This window comes from Mirounga angustirostris, unplaced genomic scaffold (assembly GCF_029215605.1).
Source record: "Mirounga angustirostris isolate CCGP_5_RB_7025 unplaced genomic scaffold, mMirAng1.0.hap1 SCAF_12, whole genome shotgun sequence".
Taxonomy (NCBI): Eukaryota; Metazoa; Chordata; class Mammalia; order Carnivora; family Phocidae; genus Mirounga; species Mirounga angustirostris.
In genome coordinates this window covers 42,668,521-42,691,971 of record NW_026991720.1, presented here as the reverse complement: position 1 = coordinate 42,691,971, position 23,451 = coordinate 42,668,521, and the positions used below count along the sequence as shown (strand labels likewise).

At 40.1% G+C, this 23,451-nt stretch overlaps 1 protein-coding gene across 5 annotated transcripts in view; it reads left to right on the top strand.

Moving 5' to 3' along the window:
- BMPER (BMP binding endothelial regulator) overlaps positions 1–23,451 on the top strand; it is a 249,704-nt gene that overhangs the window by 130,020 nt on the left and 96,233 nt on the right. For all 5 annotated transcript variants that reach the window (XM_045864437.3, XM_045864436.3, XM_064575064.1 and 2 more), the window contains 4 exons: positions 4,359–4,468; positions 8,175–8,315; positions 10,445–10,549; positions 13,822–13,867. In XM_045864437.3, coding sequence (XP_045720393.1) covers positions 4,359–4,468; positions 8,175–8,315; positions 10,445–10,549; positions 13,822–13,867 — 402 coding nt within the window. The remainder of the gene's footprint in view (positions 1–4,358; positions 4,469–8,174; positions 8,316–10,444; positions 10,550–13,821; positions 13,868–23,451) is intronic.

The window sequence follows — 23,451 nt, the reverse complement described above, 5'->3', positions numbered from 1 at the left end:
AGTGGCACACACGTTGCTAACTGAAAAGAGACAGCCTGTGATGGAGAGTCTCTAGAGCAAGAGATCCTTTGGCACTTGTTTATAATCCGTACGCCAGCTTCTTACACGTGATCTTCAAACTCCTGAGTTAGTAGAGGTCAGACTAAGATTCAAATAAAAATACTTTGGCCCAGCATATGAATACAATAGAACATCTCCCACTAGAATCCCCCAGCAACCCCACTCAACTCTCCAGGGATCCTTGAGGAAGTTAACACATGTCCTAGTCACCACTGGCTTTGTGTTTCTGCTCCTGCTGTTTCTCTCTTTATTTTCTTCCTTCTCCTCCTCCTTCTCAGATAATAACTTCTCCTCCTTCGCCTCTGCTGCTCTCCTTCTTCTTCCCCCTTCCCTTCCTCCCTCCTTCTCCTTCTTCTTTTTCTTCTTCTCCTCATCCTTCTCCTCCTCCTTTAACATCATCTTGTACTTCCAGGGACACTCGCTCTCCAGTCTTTCCACATTCTATGGTGTTGTTGAATCAAGGCTCATGTAGTAGATTTTACTGAAGGCTTGCAGTCCATGAGGAGGGTGATTAGAGAAGAACAGCAAACAACATGAAATGAAACCTTAAACTCCCTTTGTTCTTCAAAGGTTTTAACTATTTTGCCTTTAGGAGAGTATCACTGTTTATCTTTTATTTGGGACCCAGCCTCCTATCAGTTATTGTTCACACCCCCTTTTTATTTTTTATTTTTTTGATTCCTCTTTCCTTTCCGTCACAGTTTGCTCTTGTCAATTCCAGAACACCCTGTTGATGGATGTTTTTCATTCCCAGCTTATCACAGTGATAGCCTGAGTCTGTCTTTCTACAACCAAGTGGTCAGATAAAGATACCTTGTTGAACGAAGGCAGTTTTCTCCTCTTTGAGGGATTTTTCTGCCAACTCTTCATCTAATAATGTGTACACACACACACACACGCACATACTTTTTAAGTAACTATGAAATAATTAAAAGAACAAAGAAGAATTATTTAGACATGCCTGATTAAAGACATTTCCACTGAGATATGTGCTTCCTGGGTTGCCAATGTGTGCTTTCTTGTACCCCTGGCACAGAGTTAGCTACTTCACTGTGGTTGAAATCATCACGCTTTTGGTCGTGGTGGACACAGCATTCCATCTAAGCAGGAAAGTCATCACAGAGGAAGTGGCATTTGGGGCCTGACATTGAAGATAAGTAGGTTTGATTAATGCTTTGAAGCCCGGACGGTGGATGTGCTGAATCAGCTCAGAAACTTCTCATATGAGCAATGGCTGTTGTATTGAATGCAGATTTTTTTTGTCCACTTGTGGTCATAAGACAGACTACAAAAGGAATGGCAAGTCTTAGGAAACTTGAAAATCATAATTCTCCCAAATGAGACCTTTTTTGATTGACCTAAACCCAGTGGAATAATGTGGAAATGGCTTAAATTAGGCTGTATATGGAGTCTCTGAACCACTCTTTTGAATGTTTTATCTTATTTTGGGCCATGATGACTTTGGGATTAAGGTAAGATTTTATGTTCCTCGGGGGTAAAAAGAAACATACCCATACAATAAAAGACAGAAAGGAAAAAAAGTAAACATTAGGATACCTTCTAGATCCTGAAATCTTAGACTAATTAGACTTTTGGCTGGTTGGACACCAATTTGCTGTTAAATATTCCTTTGACTAGGATTCATTTACATGACATACCTCTGCCTTTTGCACTGCAACATTCTCTTCCTCTCTTTCTCATTTTCAAGGAAGAGACCCATCAGAGGTTTGTGTACATTGAACACCCAGTGCACCTCTCAGAGTGACACAGCCTAGGATCATACTGGAATTTTACTACTGCTAATAATGATAATACTCATTATCTGCCACTTATGGGGGGGTGTGTAATGAATGCCAGGCTCCGTGATAAAAGCTTTACATCAGTGTTTTTAGGTAAAAATTATATATATTTAAAGATTTTATTTATTTATTTGACAGAGAGAGACACAGTGAGAGAGGGAACACAAGCAGGGGGAGTGGGAGAGGGAGAAGCAGGCTTCCCGCCGAGCAGGGAGCCTGATGCGGGGCTCGATCCCAGGACCCTGGGATCATGACCTGAGCCGAAGGCAGGCGCTTAACCACTGAGCCACCCAGGCGCCCCTGGTAAAAATTATATTTTATTGGGTGATAATCTAGGTAATTGTTCACATTTGTTCAGGGGGATAAACTTGTTGAGGAGTCTTTTTGTTCAGTGATCTACTGATGCATCATCAATCCACCAATCCATCCATCCATTTGTTCACCATTCATTCATTCAGCCATGCCACAGTACTGAGCACTATAAATGTAGTAAAAGCTACAAGCTGTGGGAACACAGGAAGGGGCTGCTCATTCTAAGAGGTAAAAGGGCTTCTGAGGAGGTCATGTGGAGCTCAGCCATAAAGAAGATATATTTTGATTGGTGGAGAAAGAAGCTTGACCATATTTATATATTTATATCCTGCCTCTTGCCAAAAAGGATTTAAGGCCACTTATAAAATACATGAAACACATGTAGATAAAAGTTGGGAAAAGGCAAACCAGGTTATCACATTTGTAAAAATTGCTGAATTGAAACAGAACTATTTTTAATTCTTGAAGGATAGAAAAACATCTCTGATAGATTAATATAGAGGACAGTGTTTACAGCAGTGAAAAATGACATCACCATCATTTTTATAGTAAATACAAAAAAGAAAAAAAGATATGCTTAGGGATGTTGCTTATATCAGAGTATCTTAAAACCAAGGTGTGATGCAACAGAAGTGATTTCTAATGGGGTGGGTGGCCTGCACACAGCTTCCTGATGCTTCAGGGCCTAGAAGAAAGAACTGGAGAAAGGCTGAATTTTGTATTTTGCAGGTAATCCTCTAATTTAGTCTCTAAGTTCTCACAAGCTTCAAGAAACCCAGGACCTGGGTGTACACATAAGAATGCCCATCTTAGTTGGGTTATTAATACTTGCTAGGTGCAAAAATACAGTCATTTAGCTAAATTGTCTAACCATGAAAGGGATTTTGGTTGTATACGCTGGTATCAGAATTGTAGGTAGTGAGGGTCATGTATTATCGCGAGGAGGTATTATTGGTACCATCTTACAAGTGACCTAAGTGAGGCCTGGAGAAATACTCAAGGTCACTAGGGGGTCCATATGTGGGACCCAGGTTATAACTTACTGCCATCTTTTGAGGCAAGTTTACTTCTGGTAGTAAGAACTAAACTAATGATTTAATTCTGTATGTATACTTATTCTAGCCTTGAAGTTGACTCTAGCAGGAAGATAGAATTTTTCTTGACTCCTATTGATGGTAATTCCAACAATTCTAATTCTGAGAGTAGCATTTAGTATGTGCCTATAGGTATTTTCAGCATTTCACTGGGCCTCCTGATAAATAGAGATTGCTTTTAATCTTTTTTATAAGAAAAAAGAGTATAGATGTAAATCTAAGGAGTGAACCTTTGACTTCTTAACTCAGTCCTTGATTCAAGTAACATGTCAGGGATGTTTTTATATGCTCCAGGGAGTAGATGCTCATACACTGAAAGAAAGGAGGAAATTGGATTGTAGTCTTTATTTGGGTTTGCTTTTTTATGGCCCTTTTGGTCACCAATCAGATCTTCACATCAGGGAAAACCAAGCTAATTCTACAGAGGTGCGATGCCTATGAAAGCTTGGGCACTTGGCATGTGGGTTGGAGTCTGCCTTTATGCACATTTTGAGTTAGTGCCATCCTTTATACCCGTGGACTTGCCATTTCTCCAACCGAGATGCAATATCACTGGTTCTTCTTTTCGCTCATTCTAGTTCTTCTTGGGATATCTTTACTCCTTTTGCCTCTTCCCTGCCAATACCTTCTTTCTGGATAATTTTACTTGTTCTTTAAAATGCAGCTCAGGCATTACATCTTCTAAGAAATCTTCTCTGTCCTCCCTGTCCCTACATTTCCCATATTGGCTTCTTTCCACAACTTACCGTATTGTTGTGTTGAAATCATTTTTTGTGGGTTTGTCTCACCAGTAGACTGTGAGCTCCGTGAGGGCAGGTCAACATAGACCTGGTCATCTTGGTTCACTATAATGGTAATAAAGATTTGTTGAACTTACAAGAGTCAGTGTGGAATCAAACTCTTTATAACAGAAGCTCTCTACATTAATGACTCCAGGGGATTCCCTGGGAACATCTGACCCAGGACTATTTTTGTGCAACATATTTACCTGCTCTTGTGAAAATGTTTAACAGCCCTGTGATATAATTATTGATGACAAAGTGGGACATCCTGGCTTCTGTCTTGCTTACACCATGCTGTTGCTTCCCTCTAGGTCAGAGGAAAGTGTTTGACCTCCCATTTGGAAGCTGCCTCTTTCGCAGTGACGTTTATGACAATGGATCTTCATTTCTCTACGATAACTGCACTGCATGCACCTGCCAGGTAATGTGGTTCTGAGGGGCTGAGGTCCAACAATGCAGTTGGGGTTTTATTTTTATTTATTTATTTCTTTTTAAATGATTTTATTTATTTGACAGAGAGAGACACAGCGAGAGAGGGAACACAAGCAGGGGGAGTGGGAGAGGGAGAAGCAGGCTTCCCGCTGAGCAGAGAGCCCGAGGCGGGGCTCCATCCCAGGACCCCGGCATCATGACCTGAGGCGAAGGCAGACGCTTAATGACTGAGCCACCCAGGCACCCTGGGGTTTTATTGTTAACATTATAGCCATGTGTTACAAGTAACACAATGTGTTACTTACTGGAAGGAGGCATTATCAATGCCATTTTACTAGTTGAGATCATACTCAAAGTCACGAGGAAGTTAAAACATAGGACCCAAATTACAATTCACTGTTATCTTCCCAGGACCTACAAGTTAGGTTCCAGAGGTGAGAAATAAAGTCTGAGGGGGCTATCCTGAAGTACTTTCTAAAATCAGACAAATAGATGTGGCAGTGTTCTCTGGCTCTAACTATCAAAGATGAATTCTCTGACACACCTCGCAATAAAAATGACTTTAATCACATTCAAGAGGAAAGAAAGGCGTGGATTTACAGTTTATCACAAAGATAAACCTGATAGTTTGGGAAGAGAGTATTTATGCATTGTTCATTGTACCATTTCTTACCTGAGGCATTGCTTGCTTTTCTCCAAAGGCAACCAGAGGTCTAATGACTGGTAAAGAAAGAATTCCACAGCTCCAGAATTTTATTTTATTTTTATTATTTTTTTTAAGATTTTATTTATTTATTTGACAGAGAGAGACACAGCGAGAGAGGGAACACAAGCAGGGGGAGTGGGAGAGGAAGAAGCAGGCTTCCTGCGGAGCAGGGAGCCCAATGCGGGGCTCGATCCCAGGACCCCGAGATCATGACCTGAGCCGAAGGCAGATGCTTAATGACTGAGCCACCCAGGCGCCCCCAGAATTTTAAAGGGGTGTACATCACACATTAATTGACTGTGCTTATGCAGTGATTTATTTTTAAAACCAAGAAGAGAATCATTTTAATGGGAGATTTTAGGATCATTCATTAGTGAGTTAACCCAAACATCTGTGTGACATGAATTTAGAATAATGCATTTCGGTGGTGATGGTTGTTGTTTTGTTTTTAATAGCTAAAGCACTAGAGAGGGAAAGAGGAGTTTTGCTCAATGTCAGCTATGAGTCAGTAGCTAGGATTAGAGTTCAGAAGTTCCTGATTATTTGAGGCATGCTTTGTTAAGTAGCATGGACTCCTTCAGGAGGGTGGCTGAATAGGGGCTGAACTGTCTGTTCCTTGGCACTGAACACTGAGTATTTCCTAAGCCTGAGAATACTTTCCTCAGGCTCCTTCCTCTAGTTGTGGTTTATACTATCCTATGCTAAACATATAGCCACTCCTTCTGTGTGCCTTGGCCTCCATCCTCCAGACTTTTCTTGCTCTCCAGGAATTTTACAGGTTATAGCTTCCTCTTGAGGGTACTGAACCTTTGATGAAACATATCACATCCTCAGTTCTCTTAATTGCAGGAGAGCAGACTGAGAATCCGTTATGCTTGCAGTGCTTTGGGTCTCATGGATTCTTTGAGAGAAGATTAGGCAATATGTCCCCGTGCTCAAAAAGGTGTAATTAATATTGTTCCTTCAAGAGGCTGTCTTTTCTCAGAGTATGCGTTTACTGCCATCTTTGGAAAACTGGATGCTCAAAGTCATTTTGGATAATCAGTATTATTTTCTGTCTGCTTAGAGCTTCCCTCTTCAGCATCTCCACCCAGTGCCATGGCAGGTGCAGGAAATTGTTCAATAGTACTCTGAGCACAGTATGGTTTCAGGTCTTTGTGCCTTCAGATCTGATGATTCCTCCACCTGGAGTGTATCCTCATCTTCTTTCAATCTGATTAGCAAACTCCTCTTCATACACAACAGCCTATCTCACATGTTACCTCCTCTGGGGAGGCTTTCCTGACTCACATAGGTAGGTAATTACCCCTCTTTTCTGTTACCTCTATACCTTTACTAATTCTGTTTACTACATTATATTGCAGTTTATCTGTTCCCACGGTTCTCTCTCTCCTTTTGCTCTGTGAACTCCTTGTAGACAGAAGCACATCCATCCATCTCTGTATTCTCATTGCTTAAACTACTGCCAGGCATATGATCTAATGTGTGCCGTGTGTGTGTGTGTGTGCGTGTGTGTAATGAAACGTGGGAAATCTATTACTGCGAAGTATGTATTACTTGAGAGCTAGGGAGTGCGCTGTTTTCAAACTAGAAATCAAGACGTGCAGCTTGGCAACATATTTTTCCCCAGTTTATGAGTTGACCTATAATAATTTCTATGTGCCAGAAACTGTGGCAAGTGCTTTACATATTTCATTTAAATTGCACAATAAACCTGAGGAGCAGGTACTCTCACCTCCATTTTGAAGATGAGGAATCTGAGGCTCAAGGAGATGGATTTGCGTAAGATAACACACCTAATAAATGAACGGTCTTGTCCAATGCTAAATCCTATCCATAATCTGATGTGGTAGAACCTTAAAAATAAAACACAACTAATGCCATTTTTAAAAGGATTATCTCATTGTCATATTAATCTTAGATGGATAGGTCAGTAGGAGTATAGTGGATGAATACTAGGAATACTTCTTGAAGTCATAGGATTAACAGAGGAGCTATAGAAGTTACAAAAATTGATTGACACAACCTGTTTAAGTGAGCTCTCTCTCAACGCTAACCAACAGGAGAGGGCTTGGTCTCGTTTCCCTGCCATCGGTCTCCCACTAACTCCACACTGTGAGGGGATTGCCCATCTACCTGGGACACCACTTTCCTCCATCCCTGCCTGCCACCGAGTCTCACAAAAGTTTTGCTCTTACATTCATTCCAGCTGACAACCTACTCCAGTAAAATTGCAACTTGTTGGCTGGGGAACTAAACAAGTTTACTTTTCTTGAACAGCTCTGAATTTTTCTTCAATGTGTTGAATAAATCAGTAGGCACAATTTACTTGGCTATTGTGTTCATGCGATGCCACTTCTTTAGAAAGCAAGCCATACCTTTTAAAGTTACAGATATAAACTCGTCACTCCCAGGGGATAAGTGGCCTGATGAAGGTTACATACTTTATGGAGGAGCCCTAGAGCCCAGGCCCAGTTTTGGACTTGCTCGTTCAGTTCTTCTGTGAACATAGAACACACTAAGGAATTTCATCTTGAGGAGGAACAGTAGCTCCTAGTGTTTACTTTTTGATTAGATACCATGCCTTTATGCTAAACTCCCTGAAGGTGGCATAAAGCCCTGGAGGAGACCCGAGAGAGCAAAGTTCATGAAGGACGTGCAAGAGGAAAAGGGCAGGAAGAAGGAAACTGGTGAGCCACACGCTGGCTGGAGTGGAACCAGAAGTTTCTTGAACATTAAGTTGTAGACAGTTGGAAGGTAGCGAAGGTATATCACACTTCTCATAGCTTCTTCATCTTCTTATCCAGATACCTCATCAACAAATAACATTTTGAAGGGAAAGAGAGATTTATTGCAACAAGTTACAGTGTGATATCTTCAGAATATGTTTTAAAGCAGTTAGTTGTAGGTTGTTAAAAGGCAGGTCAGGTGGGATGTTTGGTAGAGATGGAAAACATTTTTAATTTCTGGTTTGCCCTCGGGCCCCCAGGACTCCACCGTGGTGTGTAAGAAGAAGTGCTCCCACCCTGGTGGCTGCATCAGAGGGGAGGAGATGTGTTGTGAAGAGTGCCTCCTGCGCATGCCTCCGGAGGACATCAAGGTGTGCAAGTTTGGCAACAAGATTTTCCGGGTATGTCACAAGCCAAGCGCCTGGGAACCACTATACTATACGGGAATGTAGAAAGCTCCAGACAAAAGGCAGGCCAGAGTAATCCATATTTTGTAGACACATATGTCGTGTGTGTATATATGCAAATGTAATTATTTATATCGCAATATTATATATACATATATTTAAGATCAAATACACGTGGGGCAGAGAAGCAACTGTTTGGAAAAATGGTTTTTTTTGGCTTTATTTTTGCTTTACAAAGTATTTTAAGCCTGTGAAACATGATCACCACATGTGCAGGGCCAGTGACTGGGACTGAGCTGAAGACGGTGCTGTTCTGGGTGCCCTAATGACTGGGGGCATCTCATTCAGTTAGAGATGCTCAGTATCCCTTTCCAAGATCCTGATGGTTCTATAGCTTAATACTTCTAGAATTTTTTACAAAGCTTCTTTTTCAAAGAGAGACTTTTCTCACTTGGAAGATGCTCAGGTGAGGATGTTGAAGCCAGCGCAGCTGCTGAGCAAAGGTGAGAGAACCTTGCCCCAACTGAGCCACCAGGGTTGGCCACTGACCGTCTGCTACTCGTCAACTGCTACCCATAGTTCTCTGTTAGCTCAGTTGGGCAGTGACCATGTAAACATCAGAATGAAGATTGTTTTCTTTGTCCAAAGGGCTTTCTATCTGGTCTGTTGGGTGGAGGGAGTCTTTCTGTACCTGAAGGTGCCACCTCAGCACATTCCTGAGACCGAGAACTACAGAATCAAGTCAGACGTGGAAGCTCCTCATCCTGCACTTAGCCAGATTTCCTTTTACATTGACAGAGTTGGAGGGAGAGTCTTGATTCCTATGCAATCAGTAAGAAGACATGATGGGTCATGCCCAAAGGAAGGGGGTCGTGTGTGTGTTGTATTTACACCAGCCTCTCAGAGCCACTCATGTGTCCCTTTAACATAAAGTCATCCTCCATTTCCCGAGCACCTGGATGCAATAGACTCCCTCTCATGCTGGTATTGTGTGCAAAGTGCTTTCAAGGCCCTGGATACAAAGGTTCCTTTATGTGATGAGGCTTAAAATAATTTGCAGAGAGTCATCTTTGAAACACCAAGTCCTAGAAATGTGTACTCAGAGAATTTGGACTAGTCAGATGCCCTTTAAGACAGATTCAGTTAGTTCTTTCTCTCCTGAGAAATAAAAGGCTCTAGTAGTCCTTAATATAGCTTCAAAAAATGAGAAGGAAGAGGAAAAGGAGCAGTCATCATCAAAATCTGAGCTAGTTTCTCTGTTTTTAACAAAACTCGCTGCTTATATTTACAAACCCAGGAAGGAATCCTTGTTTTGTTTTCAGACCCATCTCTCGTGCATGTAATCTACTTTTCCCCAAGCTGGGCCGTGCGTCCCTGCACATTCTCTAGAGGAACGGGGCTTCTTGTGGCTGGGTATTTGGCAATTGCATATCATAAATTCGGTGAGCCAAAAATATTCCTCAAAAAGCCTGGGTTAGAAAATGTGTTCCAAGGTGCTAACCAGCTTTTTGGGAGCAGAGGATCTGACAGGCAGGGACACATTATCTTGGAGTATTCTGTCTGGGCTCCACATATTTGGATGGCTTGCTGATCAGGTGTCTGCCTGGGCAATGAGAGTCCTTTGAATTAGCCTCTGTTCTTTGCATGTTCATGTCCTATGTGGTCCAGAACCATGTCACGCCTGGGAACAAACTAACCACTTTTGTACATCTCAACCGTTGGTGTCTGGGACAGCTTAAACATTTCAGTTCTATCAAACAGGAAAATGAGAGCTTTGCTACTTCATCATGTATGAAAACTCATGTTTGTCTTCCAGGGTGAAGCTAAGTAAACAATGCAGGAGGAGCAAGATGCAAATATGATTTGGTTAGATGCACAAGAATTCTTTTTCTATCCTGGAGAGGGCACACACACACACACACGCACACACACATGTGCGTGCGCGCGCACACACACACACACACAAACCCTCCAATTGCAGAGACATCTCAGGGTAATTTAGTCTGATGATGGATCCCTCACTCAGGGTAAGAAATGCTCTCCTTGGCAGAGAAATCCCAGCCTGTTGGATTAGCTCCCATCAGCCTCCAGCTGATAGCAGAATCCTGTGCTCTCTCCTGTAGGATGGAGAGATGTGGTCCTCTGTTAACTGCACCATCTGTGCTTGTGTGAAAGGCAAGACAGAGTGTCGAAAGAAGCAGTGTGTTCCCGTCAGCAGCTGCCCGCAGGTATGTCTGGAATGCAGGTTGGTTTTTTTCTTTACCTTAAGGTCTTGGGAAACACCCTACATGTGGCATGGTCACATGCCATCTTCTGAACACAGAATCCAGATCCACTGATACTTCCAGGTTCCTGGACAGCCACAACCCCCTTTGCAAGGCTCACTCCTTTTTTGCACTTTCCACCCAGATTCTAGTCTCGCATGAAAATAGCTCTTAACCTTTCACTTGTCCCAAATCTCCTATTCCTCATTGACTTTTCCCACTTCTTTGTTTCAATGTCTCCAACTCCTGTTAGATCTGCTCTCTTGTTCCTTTTGTTGGGTTTTCCATTGAACAGCCCTCCCATTTTTCTCTTCTCTTTCTCTCTTCTCAAATTAGGGATTTCTTCCCTTAGTCTTTCAAAGTAGTATGTAGTCGTTTAGTAATAAACTCCTCGAGAGGTTTCTCTGGCAGCCTAGCAGCACCCCCGACCCCTTTGCTGCATTTTCCTTTCCTAACCCTGGCCTCTGTCGTAGCCCCAAATGGAAATAGTGCCCCTATGGAAATATCTCTTTTCAGAAACGCACAGTTCCAGAACTCCGAAGAAAGCCGCCATTATCTTCCAAAGCATGAGCTTCATTGACTTCACCTCAGCAACTTGAAACCTCTCAAGGTTTTATGCATTTTGGGAAAATGTCAAACCTATTCAGTACCTTCCAGTGAATGAAAAAAATATATCCATATATTCAGGGCATGTCCTCCCTTCTCTGTTATAGACAGCTTTTAATTTTATTCACATCTGTTATTATTATAAACAAAAAGTTGCTGTTTTTACTTGAGTGCCAAATGAGGCACGAAAAAACAACAGCTGTTGCTATTGCACAACTGAATGAAGGGGGGAGAAAAAAAAGGAAAAAAACCCCAAACCAACCCTAATTAGTCTTGCTTTAAAAAGCCTCAGACATAAAACTGAAAACCTCCCATGAAAGAAAAAAAAAAGGAGATACAATAAGTAGACTTGAACATGGTCTGCTTATAAATATTCATTGGGAAAAATGGGACCACATCATTTATGCCAGTCCTTGGGGAACCCTCACTGCTAATGAACTCAGGCAGCACATGTTGGTAATAATAGGCTTCCTTATTCTGCAAGACAAAAACAGGATGCTGTGCCAACCTGGTGGCTCAAGTAACTAGCCTCAGCAGGCCGTGGTGGGGTTTCCAGCTTGACTGGGGTCCCCCGGCTTGTGGCAGGCTTGATGGGTTTCATTGTCCTCTTGCTGTGGGGAGGTCAACGTTCTTCATGTCAGCGGCATCTCATTAGCATCTCCTCTTTGACGACCTCATTTGGGCCAGGAGCATCCATCTCTCCAAGTGCAGACCTTTCCCCCACCTCACCCCTCCTGGTCTTGTCGAAGCTTGTCCCGCCGGGCTCCTGCCCCAAGGGCCACGTTTCTGTTTCTAGGCATCCTTCCAGCTGTTCCTCAGGGGCCAGCACAAGGACTTTGGAAGATAACTTAGTTCTACCGTGGAAATCCTGTTAAATGCTTATTTCCCCTCCCTTGCATTGCCTGGGGAAATTAAAAAAAGTGTGTGTGTGTGTGTGTTTGAAGAAGCAGACTCTATTCCCTGCTCTATCTTTCCTGACTGCTACTCATCTCTTTTTCCAGAAGTGTGTGTGCCTTGTTGAAGAAGGGTTTCCTGTCTATCCTCCCTGACAGACCCCACTCTCCCTCAACCCCTCCCTCATCCCCAGCCCTGAGGAAAAGGAGCGCCTTTGGTGACAGGGCTGTGAGGGGTTCCAGTGGGGACAGGTTGTTTATAACACTGCCGTCTCATCATCACTGATATGTACTGCGACTTTCCCTATGGTCGCAGGACTTACCCTGTTTAATGTTGAGACCACCCCTCTGAGTTGGGTGCTAGACAACTTCTTACCAGTGAGGTCACAACGTATCCAGAGTTCCACAGCTAGTTACATAGAACTTGGGAGCCTAGACTTCATAGCTTGTGCTTGACTTATTCCTTATGTGATTCAGTGAGATTACCAGCTCCACTCAGTTTCAGGAGAAGGGAGATGGCAGTTTCTGCCAAGGTGCAGATGTAGGGAATCATATAGTCAGCCTTTGTTGGGGCCTTTGTTCAAGTAGCTCTGCCTCCTGATAGAGCACTTTACTGCACTCCCCTGGGGCCACCACTCCAGCGGCCCCAACCGACCTCAGTTGGTCTTTTCTTCAACTGCTTTCGGTCACAAGACTCCGAAGGGGGCCTCTGTGCCAAATAGAAATAGATAATCGAGCTCTAGGCAATGAAAATACATCATAATGCCCCAAACCAGGGAGGGCTGAGTGGGCCCGAGTTTTAAGCCTCTTTCAAAGTTGTCATAGTCTTTAATGTACCATTTTAGCCCTGGCTGATGCAAAAATGAATGAGGCGTGGTTCTAGTTCTTCAGTTATCAACCAGCATTTTAAAAGTCCCTATGATTTTTTTTTTTTTGAGTGCCTAAATCTATTCTTTATGCAGTTGACCGCTAATGGCAATTGACCACATTTCTTTTTCTCTGTGAGTCTCATTGAGTCAGAGACAAGACAGTGACATTCTCTGATACGGACCCTGAGAATACGTTTCCTCCTTTTAATGCCATGCATTAAAAAAAAATTAGAAGAAATGAAATATAGGAGATTACACTGTATTTCCAGAAAGGTAATGGAAAATTACTCAGCATTTCAAAACCCTCAGCTTCATTGGCTTTGACTGTGTAACAGTGACTTAACATAGATAGCATACCACTTTCTGAAAGAAGAAATCTGACTGAATTTGTTCTGTAGCACAGATAATTGTCCATATCCATAGGCCTGTGCTTGGGATATGATTTATTGTTTGAAACAGGCCCCTCTGACAAGCAAAGACAGAATTGAGAGGTTGACAGATGATTCCCATTTTTATGGGTGTATGCTTTGTCTCTAGAGGAGACAATGGATATCAATGAAAAGGTTGAATCCAGACTGTCTCCATCTTCCCCCCATTTGAGAAAAATCACACCAGTGAGCCCCTTGGATATTATATTTCTCAGAGGATAAGAACAGGAAAGCTTTCTGAATGACTTTGCCTGCATTAGAACCTGATACTTCAAAGTTCATTTTTGCCATCATCATCACTGTCTGGGCATCAAGTTCAAATACAGCTTGGACTGATTTCATTGGTTTAGCTGGTATTAGATTTAAAACAAGAGTTTTGTCCTCAGCAGACCCTGTTTCTTAACATTAAATTTGTTTGTTTTTCTTTCCCTCTTGATTAGGGTAAAATTCTCAACAGAAAAGGATGCTGTCCTATTTGCACTGAAAGTAAGTTTATTCCTTTGGAAATTGCTATTAATATTTGTTTCACACTTTATAATTCAACAAGAAAAATGGTGGTGTAAGTTTTGGCACATTTTGTGTCTCTTGGTATGGGATGGGATCACCCCACTTTCCTCCAGACACTTCAAGTCGATTGTAACCCTCTCACAATAGGCCAAAATTGAGATGTTTCCATTAGAAATTGTTGCTAATAGAAATTTAGAAGTTAAATGGTCTGATGAGGTTTTAAGAAGGACCAGATAACTTAATATGCATTTTAACTAATAGCATCTGCAGTCATAGCAGTTAAGGTGATATCCAGTAAGACAAACAATATACATACTCTGGGAGGGATTTTCCTTCTATCATTATAAAGCCAAACAGCTACACTTCCTTCTCCCCACCCTCACCCTCTTTACCATTTCACTTGTGCACATCCAGTGTTACTGTTGGCTAAGCGAAGCGAGGTCTTTAGACTGGCGATCGTTTGCCACACTGTTATTTTTAAACTGAGTTTTTGAAGATTCTCTCTACCATGGCTTATTCTGAAAGCTGGCTGAGATTGCACTACTAATCATTTAGACAGAGCAGAGCAACAAGATCAATGTTAGCCACACATGTTGACATGTGACTTGGAAACTGCTATTTTCGTCCTTTTCAAATTCATACAGTTTTGAGACAGCTGATATTTTTGTTTGTTTAATAAGCTTCATGTGTACAGCTTTATAATTCGACATCTGTATACACTACAAAGTATCACCACAAGTCTAGTTACCATCTATCACCATAGAGTTGACTTTCTTCATCCATTTCACACACACACACCCTCCCCCATCCACTTCCCCTCTGGCAACCACTCCTCTGTTCTCTGTATCTCTGAGTTTGTTTTTATTTTATTTTATTTTTTTGTTTTAGACGACACATATGAGTGAAATCATGTGGTATGTGTCTTTCTTCATCTGACTTATTTCACTTAGCATAATACCCCCAAGGTCCATCCATGTCGTTACAAATGCAAGATTTCATTCTTTTTTTATGGCTGAGTAATATTCCATTGTATAAATATACCACATCTTTATCCATTCACGTATCAATAGACACTTAGGTTGTTCCCATATCTTGGCTATTGCAGATAATACTGCAATGAATATAGAAGTGCATATATTTTTTCAAATTAGTGTTTGTATTCTTCAGATAAATACCCAGAAGTAGAATAGCTGAATCATATGGTAGAATTTTTTGAGGAATCTGTATACTATTTTCCATACTGGTTGCACCAATTTACACTCCCGCCAACAGTGGATGAGAGTTCCCTTCTCTCCACACCCTTTCTAACACTTGTTTATCTCTTGTCTTTTTGATAATAGCCATTCTAACAGGTGTGAGGTAATATCTCATTGTGGTTGTGATTTTCATTTCCATAATGGTTAGTGATGTTGAGCATCTTTTCATGTGCCTGCTGGACATCTGGATGTCTTCTCTGGAGAAATGTCTATTCAGAGCCTTTGCCCCTTTTTTAAAATTGGGTTGTTTGTTTTTTTGTTATTGAATTGTACGAGTTCCTTATGTATTTTGGATATTAACCCTTTATCAGATATATGGTATACAAATATCTTCTCTCATTCAGTAAGTTGTCTTTTCATTTTGAAGATGGTTTCCTTTGTTGTGCAGAAGCTTTTTAGCTTGATGTAGTCCCATTTGTTTATTTTTGCTTCTGTTTTTCTTGCCTTTGGGGTCAGATTCACAAAGATGTCGCTAAGACTGATGTCAAGGAGCATATTGCCTATGTTTTCTTATAGGAATTTTGTGGTTTTAGGTCTTACAGTCAAGTCTTTAAATCCATTTGAGTTAATTTTTGTGTATAGTGAAATGTAGTGGTCTAGTTTCATTCTTTTGCATGTGGCTGTTCAGTTTTCCTACAATTATTTATTGAAGAGATTGTCCTTTCTCCATTGTATCTTTTTGGCTCCTTTGTCATACATTAATTGTCCATATATGTGTGGGTTTATTTCTGGGCTCTCAGTTCTGTTCCATTGATCTGTATTCTGTTTTTGTACCAAAAAAATATGATTACTAGAGCTTTATAGTATGGTTTGAAATCAGGGAGTATGATACCTCCAGTTTTGTTTTTGTTTCTCAAGATTACTTTGGTTATTTGAAGTCTTTTGTGTTTCCATACAAATTTTAGTATTATTTGTTCTAGTTCTGTGAAAAACGCTATTGGTATTTTGATAGGGAGTATATTGAATCTGTAGATTGCTTTGGGTAGTATGGACATTGTAACAATATTCGTTCTTCTAATGTATGAGCATGAAATATTCTTCCATTTATTTGTGTCTTCAGTTTCTTTCATCAATGTTTTATACTTCAGTGTGCAGGTCTTTCACTTCCTTGGTTATAGTTATTTCTGGATATTTTATTCTTTTTGATGCAATTATATGTGAAAATTAAAAAAAAATTTCTTTCTGATGTTCTGTTGTTAGTGTATAGAAATGCCACAGATTTCTGTATATTGATTTTATACTCTGCAATTTTACTACATTCGTTTATTCGTTCTAAGTGTTTTTTGGTGGTTTCTTTAGTGTTTTAGATGAATATATAGTATTATATCATCTGCAAATAATGACAGTTTTTCTTCTCCCTTTCTGATTTGGATGGCTTTTATTTCTTTTTCTGGCCTAATTGTTTTGGGTAGGTACTTCCAATACTATGTGGTGAGAGGGGGCATTCTTATCTGGTTCCTGATCTTAGAAGAAAAACTTTTAGATTTTCATGGTTGAGTATGATGTTAGCTGTAGGATTGTTATATATGTCTTAATATTGAGATATGTTTCCTCTATATGCACTTCGTTGAGAGTTTTCATCATAAATGGATGTTGAATATTATCAAATGCTTTTTCTACATCTGTTAAGATTATTTTTATCCTTAATTTTGTTAATATGGTGTATCCCATTGATTGATTTGTGGTTGTTGAACCATCCTTGAATCCCTGGAATAAATCCTACTTGATTGTGGTATGTGATCCTTTTAATGTACTGTTGCATTTGATTTGCTGGTATTTTGTTGAGGATTTTTGCATCTATGTTTATCAAGGTATTGGCCTGTAATTTTCTTTTTGTATCAAGGTATTGGCCTGTAATTTTCTTTTTGTGGTGTCCTTATCTGGTTTTGGTATCAGGGTAATGCTAGCCATAACATGTGTTTGGAAGCTTTTCCTCCTCTTCAATTTCTTTTGAAAAGTTTGAGACTAGGTATTAAATTTTTGAATGTTTGGTAGAATTTACTAGTGAAGCTATTTGGTCCTGAATTTTTGTTTGTTGGGAGGTTTTCAATTATCGTTTCAATTTCCTTATTAGTAATTCATCTATTCAGATTTTCTATTTCTTCCTGATTCAGTGTTAGAAGACTGTATGTTTCTAGGAATTTATCTATTTCTTCCAGGATGTCTAAGAGTTCGTTTGGCATGCAATTGATCATAGTAGTGTCTTATTACCCTTTGTATTTCTCTGAGATCAATTGTTACTTCTCCGCTTTCATTTATGATTTTATTTCTTTGAGTCTCCTTTCTTTTTTTTCTTGGCTAGTTTAGCTAAAGTTTTGTCAATTTTGTTTGTTTTTTCAAAGAACTTAATTTCATTGATCATTTTTGTTGCGTTTTTAGTCCTGACTTCATTTATTTCCACTGTGATCTTTGTTACTTCCTTCTAGTAATTTTGGGCTTTGTTTGTCCTTATTATTTTTTTTAGTTCCTTTAGGTGTAAAGTTAAATTGTTTATTTGAGATTTTTCCTGTTTCTTGAGATAGGTCTGTATTGCTATGAACTTCCCTCTTAGAACCACTTTTGCAGCGTTCCATAGATTTTGATATGTTGCATTTCTGTTTTCCTTTGTCTCTAGTTATTTTTGGATTTTTCCTTTGATTTCTCTGATGACCCATTGGTTGTTTAGTAGCATGTTGTTTAGTTTTCATGCTTTTGTATTTCCCATTTTTTGTAATTGGAATTTATAATTAATTAATTGTAATTTGATTTCTAGTTCCATATCATTGTGGTTGGAAAAGATGCTTGATATTATTTCAGTTTTCTTGAGTTTATTGGGACTTTTGTGGTGCAACGTGTGATCTGTCCTGGAGAATGTTCCATGTACACTTGAGAAGAATGTGTGTTCTGCTAGTTTGGGATGGTATGTTCTGCATGTATCTATTAAGTCCATCTGGTCTAATGTGTTGTTTAAGGCTGATGTTTCCTTATGGATTTTTTTGTCAGAATAATCTATCCATTGATGAAAATGTGATATTAAAGTCTTCTGCTATTATTGTATTACTTTCAGTTTCTCCCTTTAGTTCTGTTAATATTTGCTTTATGTATTTTGGTGCTCTTATGTTGGGTGCATATATAATAAATTAATAAAGCACTTAAATAAACATAACATTAACATAAAAATGTTATATCTTTTTTCTGGATTGACACTTTTATCATTATATAATGCTCTTCTTTGCCTTTTATCATAGTCTTTGTGTTAAAGTCTATTTTGGGGGCACCTGGGTGGCTCAGTTGGTTAAGCATCTGACTCTTGATTTTGGCTTAGGTCATGATCTCAGGGTCATGGGATCGAGCCCCATGTGGGATTCTGCACTCAGTGCAGAGTCTGCTTGTCCCTCTCCCTCTGCTTCTCCCCTGACTCGCATGTATGTGCTCTCTCTCTCTCAAATAAATAAATAAAATCTTAAAAAAAATAAAGTCTATTTTGTCTGATATGAGTATAGCTATTCCAGCTTTCTTTTCCTTTCCATTTGCATGGGATATTTTTTCTATTCCTGCTCTTTCAGTCTGTGTGTGTCCTTAATTCTGAAGTGAGTTTCTTGTAAGCTCTTGTAGGCAGATAACCTTCTGAAGTGTTTCATCAAAAGAGAAGTATTAGTAATGTCATTATCAAATTAGTTCTATTGTATAAGCAGGATTAACAAAGCCATGAAATCTATTAGAAAGTATTTTATGAACTAGTTAGCCTTAGAGAAGGGGGCTTTGATGATTGTTAAAAGCAGCTTTCATGTAGGAACAAGTTTTTTCATTCCACATGTTTAAAATCATATAGCTAAAAGTTACCCTGGCTTTGTTTTTTTGGACAATAGATATGTATGTGAGATGTAATAAATATATTTATTGTATATATCTCTCACTATTTCTTGAGACAGAGAGCTATTAAATAATTACACATTATACACTGGATAAAAACGTAGATTGAATTAGTGAAAATTAAACTGTAGATTTAATAAAATAATTTTTCTTTAAAGAGAATGCTGTACATAAAATAACTCAAAGGAAGCCAACCAAGTATGACTTACTAGAGCCCCGCAGTTAGTGCAGGAAGAATTACCCATGATTAACACACCAGTTGATTTCAAATGGTATATAAATTATTACATTTAATCATCCTCCCAGAGACTCTCTGAGGAAACTTTGTTTATGGATGGTTTGGAGGCTGCCTCCAGCTTCATTCCTTCCTGGATGAGCAGAGTAGAATTTAAGTTTATGAGGTTCTCCTCTGTATCCGTGTCAGTGACGATGTTTGCATTTCTCTAGGAAGTATTTCCTTATTGAAGCAGACACAGAGTTCAAAGGAACTCTTAAGATTTGCTAGCTAACCATTTCAATTTGCATGAACACAGATAGGTTACATCTGCTAATCACAATGCTGTCAGGTAGGATCACTGCTTATCAGTTTAATAAAAACATGATAAATAAAAAAAAATAAAACATGCTTCTTGTGCAGAAGCAGCCCAAATCTTGAATTATCCGACTTTATGAAGGTGAATGAAGTGAGTGAAAAATGAAGGTGATGATTACTGAGATAGTTGAGAGAAAAGTCACATTTCATTATTAGTCTATCCACTATGAGCTAGCCTTTTTTTTTTCATATCTAGAATAATGGTGGCTTGTCAGAAAAAAAAAAAGAAAGAAAAAAGTAGGATGGGCATGACAAAAATCAAAGGTTTTAACCAGCCATCTTAACTATTGTATTTGTAAAACATGGGAATGAGTTTGACTTCTGTCGCTAAGAGAGCAGTTGGCAAGGGAGAAAATCATCCAGCTGTTAGGGTACCAGGGAGACCATTGACTGTGCACCTGCATCCAGCAGGTCAGTGCGGGAAGAGCCCAGGCATGTGGTTCTTGGTCCAATCTACATGATATCATCAGATGGCTATTTCTCAATTTCCTTTGGTGTTCTTTCCATCTGTTTACTCTCTCTTGCTCTCTAGCAGTTCTTCCATCAGTGCTGTAAAACACATTCTATTGGCAAGGTTTATTTATTCAGATTGAGTTAAGAGATGGGATGACTTCCAAATTTTTTAAGCAATGCCCAGATTTTCCTAACACATCAGGTAGACTTATTCTGATGTCCTTTCGCTATGGCCTAAAGATCTCCTATTTTGAAATTACTTTGGCATTATATCTAGGATCCAGAACAAACCTTGGGGCTCATTTTTTCCTACTCTGTCAATTACAAAAGCTCTTCTGACATACGGGTTTCTAGAGCAGACCAATGAAGGCTGAAGTACAAACGAAGGCTAGTGTTTTCTAAAACAGAAAAGTGACTGATTTCTATCTTATTCAAACAAAATCACACACACCCATACACACCCCATTAGTTGCTGCAGAGTTTTCAACCTCAGTACTATAGTTTGACTAAAAAATTCTTTGTTGTGGGTTGCATCCTGCACATTGTATGATGTTTGGCAGCATCTCTGATCTCTATCAGCTACAGGCCAGTAGCACTTCTCTCAGAGATTATGGCAATCAGCAGTGTCTCCAGACATTGCCAAATGTCTCCTGGGGTGATTTATACCCTTCTCCCCAGGACAAATGGTTGAGAACCATTGGTACTCCTAACAGAGAAAACAGCATGGGTGAATGCAGAAATAAACACCTGTGGGGCTAGTAGCAGTAACTTACTCTCAACACACAGTGAGTAGATGAAATAGGAGCCCAGAGCTGGTGTAAAAAATGGCAGACCAGAAGTCTTTGGATGTAATTGAGTGTGTTCGGATTTTCATTGCTTAGCCCTACAAAAAATGATAAAGGCATAATTAATCTTGATTGATTAAAATTCACCATCTTTGCTTTAGTTGCTAGGAAGCTAGAAATAAATTTGTAGCCCACCTCTAATGGCAGGTAGTTTTTGAGTAATAAGCTTATTCCTGACTTCACCTTATATGTCTACCTTATGTGTTTTGAATCATTTAGTATGTATGCCTGTAAGCTACTCCCAATCCTTTTTGGAAGGAGGCAAGAATAAATACTTAGATACATATATAGTTTCATACACTGATGAAAAGGATTGATTATATGGCTTCAGATACTCTAAAACTTACTTTTATTACCTGTTGTTGTTAAATGAACGTCACATTATTTCCAGCAGAGGTGACACTGGATTGTCTGTTTCTAAAATCCCACAGAATTACTGCCTTGTCAACTGGGGTAGTCCATCTTGGTAGTGTTTGGGGCTCTTGCAGACCTCTGAAAAGAACAGCAAATAAATATGTAGAACATTTCTACAGGCCTCCCTTTGCAATAGTCAGTGATAGTGGTAATTTACAATTCAGTAGGTAAAAAGCAACAGTTGAGGCTCAAACTTGTTGTACTCCCCCTAGTAGCACCATCTTCCTGGGGTTGATCTGAAAGGGCAATTATGATTCCATCAAAATCGACAAAAATAAAAAGTCATGTTAAAATCAGACCTGAAGGAAGAATGAAAAGCATTGTTGTCTTTTAATAACATGGACATTCTCTCTTTCTCCTTGTCCAAACGAAAAGAATTAAATTCGGTTTGGGTGATTTATTTAAAATAAAATATTTGAAGTAAGCTAAACAAACTTTATAAAGCTTTCATGCAAATGCTGTTTTTTGCCACAGTAAGAGCTGTAGCCCAGAGCGGCTCCCACTCTGCCTGGGCTGGGTGTCACAGGACTGCACGTTGGGTGCCAAGAAGGCCACTGTCTGTTGTGCATGTAGCACTTGGTTTAAGTAAAATGTTATCTTACTGTGAGTTGACAAGCAGTAGGTGAAATCTCGACCAAGCCACCCAGCAAAGAGACCTGAATCAGATAAATTCTTTGCTGGCAGAATGTCTGTTTTCAGACATGGAAATAATACTTAGTGGCAAAGTTTTCACTGATAAGAGAGGTGTGTGAGTATGTGTGTGATTGTGAGTGTGTGTGTGTGTGTGTGTATGTAGAGGGAGAGAGGGAATGAGGGAGGGAGGGAGAGACAGAGACAGAGAGACGTTGACCATGAGAGAGAATTTGATCCCTTCACCATGTACAGGATCAGAGGCAGCAAAAGGCAGCCCAGATGTGGATGCCAAAACCCGGACCCCATAGATTCATTAAGCTGTGCCTGTAGCTACATTAGCCCTAGTCATCAGAGTCCCAACTCAAAACAAAAGGTCACAGTTACATTAACACAGAGGTGGGTAGGGTATACTGAGCACAGATGTGCATTTAATTGAAATAACCTCAGCTACACGTCCCACAAATAACAGGAAATATCAGATTTCAGCAACTCAGGGTGCAAGGAGGCTTACAGTTGCCAGGTGACTTTTTAAACTGCCCCCCCCCCCCGGTTAGTTTCCAACTGTGCACCACGTTGATGCCCGAGAGGACCCCTTCCTGCTGCGTGCACCCATCAAGGGTGCTGTGGAATTGCCCTGGCTAGTCTGGGCACATCTTACTTAGCTCCCCAGGCATGCCTACCAGTATCTCCAATTAAAGAGTGGTGGTAGGAGGGGGAATGCAACAACAATTTAACTAAACTCTCACCTCGGGGCCCATTTTATGAGAAATCTCCACTGACAAGAGGTTCTGCAAATTAGTAATTCTGTGTTTGAGCAAGGTTTCTGACCCCCGAGACTGTAAGCAACTCCAGGTCCCTTAACACCACAGGTCTGTCCTTAACTCAGGAAAGCAAGGAAATTCGAAAGCAGATCTCAAGATGCTTGTAGAATAAGAATTTGTGGTGTTGACGTTAGCCCTGCCAAGGAGATGTTAAGCTAAGTGGCCACTGAAATTTCTGCTTGAGCATCTGGAGGTGGGTTTGTCACTGCTCCGAGGCCCAACCAGCAGACAGAGGTGGCAAATAAAACCCAACGGTGTCACACGTGGTGGCTAGGAAATCCCACCCCAGCAGGAGCAGCATTGGAAGGGGCGTGAGGACACCAGTTTGTTTTCTATTTCATATGCTGTTCTGTTCTAAGGGGTATGGTTACTCTAAATTTTCTGTCCGTGGGTTGGTGCAAAGCTGAAAGAGGAGCCTGAGGTTATTAGGGGTCATCTTTTATCCACCACCTATTGTGGTTTCTACAGGGTGTTAGTATTCCTTAAGTTCTGACTCTTTAGTTAACACTCCTCCTCCTCCTCTTCCTCCTCCTCCTTGTCATCATCCTCATCATCCTCATCAAATAATAATGGCAAGAAATGCAACAGCAGTCGTAGCAGCAGCAGCTAATTATTTATTTAGCTTCTGCTGTGTCTAAGCATTGTCGTGGGCTATCTCTTTTGATCTTATTTATTTGATCCTCATGGCCATTTTAGA